This window comes from Tupaia chinensis, unplaced genomic scaffold (assembly GCF_000334495.1).
Source record: "Tupaia chinensis unplaced genomic scaffold, TupChi_1.0 Scaffold000563_1, whole genome shotgun sequence".
NCBI classification, from domain to species: domain Eukaryota; kingdom Metazoa; phylum Chordata; class Mammalia; order Scandentia; family Tupaiidae; genus Tupaia; species Tupaia belangeri.
In genome coordinates, this window is record NW_006160076.1 from 2,806,492 (window position 1) to 2,816,693 (window position 10,202).

Here is a 10,202-nt window from a genome sequence, read left to right on the forward strand (position 1 = left end):
ACAACCCCGAAAACACACGAACACATGGAAACTGAACAACCTACTTCTGAATGACTTCTTCACTACTGAAGAAATTAAGGCTGAAATAAACAAATTTATGGAAACAAATGATAATGAGGACACAAGTGTCCAGAACCTATGGGACACAGCAAAAGCAGTCATAAGAGGGAAATTCATAGCAATTAGTGCACATAAGAAAAGGATGGAAAGATGGCAAGTAGATAACTTATCATCATGCCTCAGAGAACTGGAAAAACAACAACAAACGAACCCCCAAAATGCCAGGCGAAAAGAAATAATAAAGGTTCGAGCAGAAATAAATGAAATAGAAAATAAACGAACCATACAGAAAATAAATGAAAGCAAAAGCTGGTTCTTTGAAAAGATCAACAAGATTGATACTCCATTGGCTAGACTGATCAAGAAGAAGAAAGAAAGAAACCAGATTAATCAAATATGTGATGAAACAGGCAATATTACCACGGACATAGCAGAAATACATAATATCATTAGAGGATACTATGAGCGACTTTACGCCAACAAACAAGATAACCTGGAGGAGATGGACAAATTCCTGGATGCATATAAACTACCAAGATTGGATCAGGAAGACATAGAGAATCTGAATAGACCTATAACAAGCCAGGAGATTGAATCAGTAATTAATAATCTCCCAACAAAGAAAAGCCCAGGCCCAGATGGCTTCACTTGTGAATTCTACAAAACTTTCAAGGAAGAATTAACCCCTATCTTACTAAAATTATTTCTAAAGATTCAAAAGGAAGGAAACCTTCCAAATTCATTTTATGAAGCCTCCATCATCCTCATCCCCAAAACAGATAAGGATATGACAAAAAAGGAAAACTACAGACCAATATCATTGATGAATATAGATGCGAAAATTCTCAACAAGATACTCGCAAATCGTATCCAACAACATATAACAAAGATCATTCATCACGACCAGGTAGGCTTTATACCAGGGATGCAAGGGTGGTTCAATATACGCAAGACCATAAATGTAATACACCACATTAACAGAAAGAAAGATAAAAACCATATGATCATCTCAATTGATGCGGAGAAAGCGTTTGATAAAATACAACATCCTTTTATGATTAAGACTCTCAGTAAGATTGGTATAGAAGGGTCATTTCTGAACACAATAAAAGCAATCTATGAAAAACCTACAGCTAATATTATACTGAATGGGGAAAAGCTGAAAGCTTTTCCTCTGAAAACAGGTACTAGGCAAGGCTGCCCACTTTCTCCACTGCTCTTTAATATAGTACTGGAAGTCTTAGCTATTGCAATCAGAGAAGAGAACAGTATTAAAGGCATTCGAATAGGCAAAGAAGAGTTGAAAATATCTTTATTTGCAGATGACATGATGGTATACTTAGAAGACCCAAAGGTATCCATGAAAAAACTGCTTGAAGTAATAAGTGAATACAGTAAGGTGGCAGGATACAAAATCAATATCCAAAAATCTATAGCATTTCTATTTATGAACAACAAGTTGAATGAAGCAGAGCTGAAGAAAGGAATCCCTTTCACCGTAGCCACAAGATGTATAAGATATCTAGGGATAAACCTAACTAAGAAAGTCAAAGACCTTTATAAAGAAAACTACGAGAATCTTAAAAAAGACATTGAAAGTGACATAAAAAAGTGGAAGGACATCCCATGCTCCTGGATTGGTAGAATTAACATAATCAAAATGGCAATTCTACCCAAATTAATCTACATGTTTAATGCAATTCCAATCAAAATACCAGAGATATTCTTCAGAGATCTAGAAAAGACAATTATAGAATTTGTCTGGAACCATAAAAGACCTCGTATTGCAAAAGCAATCCTGCGTAAGAAGAATGGAGTAGGAGGCATATCACTCCCTGATCCCAAGATATACTATAAAGCTGTGGTCATCAAAACAGCATGGTATTGGCATAAAAACAGACATGTGGACCAATGGAAGAGAATAGAGACCCCAGAAATAACTCCCAAAGCTTATAGCCAACTGATCTTTGACAAAGGATATCAGTCAATCCATTGGGAAAAGGAAAACCTCTTTAGTAAATGGTGCTGGAAAAACTGGGTATCCACCTGCAGAAAGATGAAACTGAACCCCCATCTTTCACCATTAACAACAGTCAACTCAAAATGGATCAAAGATCTGAACCTAAGACCTCAGACAATAAAACTACTTGTGGAAAATGCTGGGGAAACTCTGGGAGACATTGGAGTAGGCAAAGACTTCTTAAATAAGACTCCCAAAGCACAGGCAATAATCCCTAAAATAGACAAGTGGGACTATATTAGACTAAGAAGTTTCTGCACAGCAAAGGACACAGTAACAAGTGTGAACCGACAACCCTCAGAATGGGAAAATATTTTTGTTAAATATGCCTCAGACAAGGGACTGATAACTAGAATACATAGGGAACTCAAGTGCCTTATGCGAAAAAAAATGATTAACCCGATTAAAAGATGGGAAAATGAGCTGAACAAAAGTCTCTCTAAGGAAGACATACGAACAGCCAAAAAGCATATGAGGAAATGCTCAACATCCCTCATCATAAGGGAGATGCAGATAAAAACCACAATGAGATACCACCTAACCCCTGTCAGAATGGCAAAGATTAAGAATATAAAAAGTGATAAGTGTTGGCGGGGATGTGGTGAAAAGGGAACCCTCCTACACTGTTGGTGGGAATGTAAACTAGTTCAACCACTGTGGAGAACAATATGGAGGTTCCTCAAAGATCTACAAATAGAACTACCATTTGATCCAGCAATCCCACTTCTGGGTATTTACCCAAAAGACAGGAGAACGCTCAGTCAGAAAAGTGCTTGCACATCCATGTTTATTGCAGCATTATTCACAATTGCCAAGACATGGAACCAACCTAAATGTCCACAAACTGATGAATGGATTGGAAAAGTGTGGTATATATACTCTATGGAATACTACTCAGCCATAAAAAATAACAAGACCCTGACATTTGATAGAAAGTGGTCAGATATGGAGGATCTATTGCTGAGTGAAGTAAGGCTATGAAAGAAAGATATTGTATGTATCCACTCAATATATACCGACTAACCGCACTCTACGGTAGAGAGCGAAAAATTGGAGGACATAAAGGCAGTGAAAGTACTTAATGAGAATAAGACAGTGGGGAATCGAGGGGAGGAGGTGAAGAGAAGAAGATAGAGAAAGATAGCAAGAGAACAAATAGAGAGGCAGGATGTCAGTGGGAAACAGATATGGCTTATTACCTGTTGATGATGACATGTATAGTATTCTCAACTGGATTGGTCTGAGAAGTATTTCATGATAGGTAAAGTCTTTTTACAAGCAAAATGAGAAATAGTGATTGACTGTTTAAAAAATAATAATTAGAATAATAATAATAATGATTGGGAAAAACATTGAAAAGATATTGAATGATGAAGTGGGGAGATTAATGTCTCTGTATTGACTGACATGCATGGTAATCCCTTTTGAAAGAGCAATGTAATATACTGTAAAGTTATATGTAATCCAATGTAATATAAAGAAGATTATGATGATAATAAAAACAAATAAATTAAAAAAAAAGAAATATGAGAAACAAACAAAAGACCATTCTGAGAGTGCTATCTCTGTTTTTGGTTCTCTGTCTCTTTCCTTGCTCATGGAAGAAATAATTAAATAAACTTTAAAAAATATTGTTTGGAGAACTTGGTTTAAGACGACATATGGTAGCCCAGGGTAGCATCTGAAATGAGCGAGGATTGACATGGAGTGATGAGGTGTCCCAACAGGTTGTCACAGGGGATATCAGGAGGAGGTAATAGAGTTTCAAGCAGGCCAGCAGGTGGGCAGCATTGTGAAAATCTGTCTGCAGGGCACTAGCCATGAAAATTAAGTTCAGAAGCAGGATTCCAGACCAAGAGAAAGTCTTCCTTAGTTGCAGTTTTTGTCAAGAGCAAAGCAGGATTCCATTCACACAGGAACCAGTGAACTTGTAAGATCACCCAGGTGAAGCTCAAGCACAGACCATAAGACAAACATGTGGTGAACCTGAACGGGGTTGGAGGGATTGATTCTTGGAGAAAAGCCAGAGCCTAATCAGCTCTAGGTGTGGCTGAGTGGGACCGTGCAATACAGAGTCCCAGCACACCAGGACTATTTCCAGTTTCAGGGTAAGAGGTAAGCTTGTCAGGGAGGCAGGGAAAGCAGCACTTAAAGCATTCTTCTATGGGGCTGGCAAGTGGCATGGTGGTTAAAGGCGCTGGACTCCCACATGGCCAACCATGGTTCAAGTCTCGGACCTGGTGGCTTGCTTGCTAACTTCCTCTCTCTCTTTCTGTCTCTCTCGGATCAAACTGGAAAATAATAATGATAATAATAATAAATAAAGTTAAATAAAAATAATTCTTCAAAAAAAAGAAAAAAGCATTCTTCTATGAGAAATTGAGGGATCCAAAGTTGGGAAACTGAGATGCCCAGTAAAGGATAAAAATCACAAATATGTGGGACATTCCAGAAGGAACAACAACAGGAATAAGGAGAGGTGGAAAAATGCAGTGAGTATAAGGAACAGCATGTGACCCAGTTTGTGAGTGGAGAAGGGATGGGAAATAAATGGATGCAAGAGGGGCTGGCTGGTGCAGCCTGGGGGTGCCTGGGGCTGTGATAAGGAATTTCTATTAGGCTCTCCAGAAAGTGGGCCAAAACGAAATGAGCTAATAAAGCATAGCATAGAGGGTAGTGATATGGGACAGTTTGAACACATCAGACTAAGGATGATAAAGGCCTGAACCTGTCACTAGATTCCCACATAATTGACTGTGGTTTGAGTCCTGGATCTGGTGGCTGAAAAACTCACACCAGGCACATGTACGTGCATGCCCAAAATCCTTAGAGGAAAATGGAGGAGAAGGGATTGTGGTGTGGCCATCCCCACTGGGATATGATTTCTTGCTTTCTGTCTCTCTGTTTCTCTCTGTCTCACAAATATACATTTAAGCCTATACTGGTTGCAGTAATTTCCATGTGGAAAAGAGCTAGTTGAAAATCAGTACCATATATAAAAAGTTCAGAGTTCCTGCCCCAATGATATATTCACACAGTGTCACTTCTCATTTACCTACAATTACTTCATTTCGGAGGTTTTTGCTATAGGGTGCATGCACTCGCTCTCTGTCTCTCCAGTGAGTGTATGGAGCTTTTTTTCAAATAGAAATTATTGCAACCAGTGTAGGCTTAAATGTATATTCATGCTAGCTTTCCTAGATGAGAGGAATAATGTGTGATCTTGAAACAATTTATGTGACCTTGCTAACAATTTATATGGGCTCATATGAGGAAAAAGCCCACTGTCATGACTGACAAGATAGAGCACCATTGGACCAGTCATTAAACTAGCTAGCACTGATGAGATGATCATTACTTATTACTTAAGAGAGCAGCTACTGTTTATGAAGTGCCCATATACATCAGTCATATTATGTATCTTGAATCTTATAAGGTCAGTATTGCTCATTTTACATATAAAAACTTGCTTAATAAATTAAGCAACTTGAGCATGTTCACACAACTAGAACTAGGTTTCAAATCTTTGTCTGGCCTGACCCTCTGAGACCTTTCCAATAAACACTCCATATTGTCCCTGCTTACTATTTGGATAGAAAGCATGTAGATAGATTCAGTTTTTCTTTGTTTTAATTCTTATGACCATAACTATAAATTTCTTTAAGACATTGTATACATAAGTGTGTATGAATCTGCCTGTAGCTATAGATATTCAAACATAAGCTTATATTTTGTGCAAACTAGAAAAGTCTCTCTAATTTTTTTTTCATTTTTTACAGTTTCACGGTCCTTTACTCACCTTGGTTGACCTTGTGGACCTGTGTGTAGATATTTCAAAAGGCTGTGTGTACTTGGAGCAGATGCACTTCATTCACAGGTACAATAGTATTCTGGATACAAAACGAATATAGATATCGACAGAAGAATCACCTATAGTTTGGATATAATATACAAAATAATTAAACATTTTAATTCTTTAGAAATAGCAACTACTGGGACCAGAAGTTAGCGTAATGGCTATGTCGCTGGACTATGCCGCTGACACGTAGTCGACCGCGGTTTGCATCCCGGACCCGGTGGCTTAAACTCACGCTGGGCACATGTGCGTGCGTGCCCAAGATCCCGAGAGGAGAATGGAGGAGAAGGGATTGCGGCGTGGCCATCCCCCCTGGGGGGTGATTTCTCGCTTTCTGTCTCTCTGTCTCTGTCTGTCTGGAGAGCACACACGCCCTATAGCAAAAACCTCTCCAAAAAAAAAAGAAATAGCAACTACTTCTATTAAAAAATCTCTCATCTTTATAGACCTACTGGTGTTACTTGCCTAATTGCTGGAACTTTATTATTACTATTATTAAATATTTCTTTTGCCATAGGGATCTGGCGGCTCGGAATTGCCTTGTCTCTGTGAAAGACTATACTAGTCCTTCAAGGATAGTAAAGATTGGAGACTTTGGACTTGCAAGGGACATCTATAAAAATGACTACTACAGAAAGAGAGGGGAAGGCCTGCTCCCTGTTCGCTGGATGGCTCCAGAAAGTCTGATGGATGGGATCTTCACTACTCAGTCTGATGTATGGTGAGCTCAAGGGGAGCCAGGGAAATGTAGGCAGAACCATCAAATCTCAGAGCCAGAATCTTGAGAGGATATTTCTTCTTCTTCCTTCCTTCCTTCCTTCCTTCCTTCCTTCTTTCCTTCCTTCCTTCCTTCTTTCCTTCCTTCCTTCCTTCTTTCCTTCCTTCCTTCCTTCCTTTCTTTTTTTTCCTTCTTCCTTTTTTAATCTAAGAAACAGAAGACCAAAGAGGTTAAGTGATTTACCTTTAGATGCAGTGAAAGAGAGGCTATTCCTGAGTCTGAGGAGCTCACAGCCCTCCTCTTAATCAATTTTGATCTTTTTCTTACTATTATATATAAAATAGATGCATTTGCTTCAAGTATTTTAGTACACTCTAAAGGTGTAGAAGCATGAGAATCGGTACTTATGAGTTTATGTCCAAGTGTGTGTCCACATGCCTACCATTTCAGAATACTTGGCCGTAAATTTATAGGTGGACTTTAAATCATGGATTGTAAGAAGATAAGAATATGGGGAGGTCTGGATCTCTCATTATTTTAATAAGACAGCTTTTTTTTTGCTTATTGAAACCCCTCCCCCCCCCAAATTTTAGAGCTGCTCAAAATGTAAAGATTTTGTTTAGTGTCAGTTAAGATGGAGTGGCCTCAGACCTCAGCGCTTCCAGCTTTTACCTGTGCCTTCCCTCTTCATGTTTACTAGCGCTCTATCCCTCTCCAAATTGGGGAGAAAATGGTATTGTCCTCTCTTGCTCAGCACTAGGTGTGTCTGCAAATTGATGCTCTGAAAGCCTTAGTAATGAAGGCCTGCAGTGAAGTTTCCGCCAGGAGAGGAGCAAAGTGTGTGTGTGTGTGTGTGGTGGGGGTATATGTGTCTGTCCCTGTGTGTGTGTGCCCCCACTAAACCTTTAAGTGTTGTTTGTACTCGGTGATTTATTCTACTTTTTCTTTAACTCAACCTGCTTTTAAGTCTCCTATTTGGTTTTCATTGGACCAATGATGCCAAACACAAAGTAGACTCAGGAATAATGATGTAGAACCTACTGTAACTTTGATCTTTATAACAAGTATAGTTAAAACAAACCCTTTAATTCCTCAGGTCTTTTGGGATTCTGATTTGGGAGATTTTAACTCTTGGTCATCAGCCTTATCCAGCTCATTCCAACCTAGATGTTTTAAACCATGTGCAAACAGGAGGGAGACTGGAGCCACCACGAAATTGTCCTGATGATCTGTAAGTTAACATAAGAAAAAAAAAATATATATGTGCACATGTTTTCTTAGGCCTCCTTAGTATGGTATGTTAAAATTAGAGCTAGAATTTGCTTATTTGTGCATCCCACATAAAATGTAAGTAAATCTATTGTGACACTTAACTTGTTAATTAGGCTATTTTTTAAATTTACATATGCACATGATATTCTAGCAAAAATAAAAAATTTGAAGAGTGTATTTATACTCCTCATTAAGTGACTCCTAATAAGTAGCTCCGTGTGTGTGTGTGTGTGTGTGTGTGTGTACATACTGATTTTATTTTGGAAGATCTGATTTGGCTAATATCAATCCAAATATTAAAAGATTCTACTAAATAGGAAAAATTTCAATGTGAAAGTTGAATTGTCTGTGTTTATGTAGGTGATATTGCTTGATGGGATATACTATACTGAAATTTTTACAGGTTATGATCTGTTTATGAGCTGAACACCAATTGACTAGATATTAATGACTCTATCAAACTGATCCTGGCCACTATTGAATTCTATTAATGATCCTCAGGAGAGTGAGTGATCTTTGGTCTGATTATAAAAAAAATTTTTTTTGTCAAATTATTATATTTAGTACTAATCTGCCTCCTTGTGAACAACCTCAGCAGAAACATCAAGTTTTGATACTCTTTCTAACAGATATCTCTCTCAAGAAGTTTCTAAAGGAACAAATAATTAAGATTTGCAAACTCTGTTATATGGGTGATACCATGCTAAATGTTATGTGGATTAAAGTGTTTAAACCAGGGCCACAGCTCTTCAGCACCTCAGAATGTATTTTGAATGAAAAGACACACATGGAGCAGTTGGATGACAAGCCAACATGTAATAAAGTGCTAAACTGTGTGGTACAGACAAGTGCAAAAGGAATTAGCAGTATGCGGATGCACACCATGGTTGTACTGCCTTGACTATGCTGTGTTATTTAGAGGATTATTCAGCCTTGAGCCAAAAGATGATTAAGAGCTGGGCACCTTGGTTGGATGTTCTACTGGTGAATGTTTTTGTATTATTTAAATCTTCCAACTAGAAGATTTGAATCACTGCTTATTTCTGATTTAGCTTTTATAAGCTCTGGGATATTTACAGGGATATGCACACCCCTGACCAAGTTTAGTAATAGTAGCTAAAGAATGATTCATAATCCTTTTAAGGGGAGAAAGGTAAGAAGTTGTGTAAGTCAGGGAAAAGAAATCATATGAAATTTGAAAACCTTTGACATAAGGGCTTGAAGAAAAAAACCCAGCTTGCCTAAATAGGAAATATAGTTTAATGAACTATTTAGAAACTAATCACTACTTCACATCTCCTACACATTGGTCAAATATTCAAACATTTTCCCAATATTTTCAATCGCATAAAATTTTTCATAGACTATTGGAATCTTATCTAATAATAATGTGCCTCACCATTTTTACACAATATTTCTGAATAGGCACTTTAGGAATAAATCGCTGAATTACACATTTTGACCAATTTTATTATTTTGTTTGGGGAACATGGAGGTGAATAATAAATTGCTGCATTGTGCAGCAGAAAAATGTAGTTATGTTGAACTTGGATTTATCCAGAGGCATCCAAAAATACAACAGAAGAAAGAAGAAGTGCTAGAAAATGAAAAGGGACTTCAAAAGTTTGTTTAAAAAATTGGAATTAAAATATGAGTTTATTTTGTGCAAAAAAACTCATTTTGAATCCATGCATAGTTTGTTCAAAAATTCACTTTCCATGAATCTTTAAAAACTTCTTGTGATTACAAGTTTTAAAAAATGATAATATTCTGCATAGTTTTTATCTTGACTAACTCATTGGCTCAATGTATTATTGCCCCAAATTTTATAAACTATAGTTTCATTGAAATCCACATTTCCTATTGGTGGTTTTGAAGCTCATTTGACCATCATTCATAAAAAGAAAACAATGCTTCCAGCCTGCCAAGTGCTCAGGGCTCTGTGAGCCCCGGGAAGGGTTAAAGATCCATTGCCAACTAGGAAAACAAGCTGAGCTAGGAACTGGAGCTCTCAGAGATGCCATTCAATCTGGCCTCGGCCTTAAGTTGTCATGATAAAGATTAACTACTCTGCTTAGAGTACAGAGAGAACTGATTTTTATTTGAAGCTGTTCTTTGAGATCACAGGCCCAGCTTAAAGGACTGAAGTCTGCACTGAGCCATGCTGCACCGTCTATTCACTGCTTAAATACTTAGCACCTGGATGCACTCTGGTCAGGTGAGCCCAGAGATGGCCATGCTGCACTCAGTTATTAATGGAATGCAGGGCTTAGTGC

General features: G+C 37.8%; 1 protein-coding gene across 2 annotated transcripts in view; it reads left to right on the plus strand.

The window, feature by feature from the left end:
* Window positions 1-10,202, plus strand: part of ROS1 (ROS proto-oncogene 1, receptor tyrosine kinase) — a 157,712-nt gene that overhangs the window by 130,377 nt on the left and 17,133 nt on the right. For both annotated transcript variants that reach the window (XM_006157868.1, XM_006157869.1), the window contains exons 40-42: window positions 5,860-5,957; window positions 6,454-6,657; window positions 7,751-7,885. In XM_006157868.1, coding sequence (XP_006157930.1) covers window positions 5,860-5,957; window positions 6,454-6,657; window positions 7,751-7,885 — 437 coding nt within the window. The remainder of the gene's footprint in view (window positions 1-5,859; window positions 5,958-6,453; window positions 6,658-7,750; window positions 7,886-10,202) is intronic.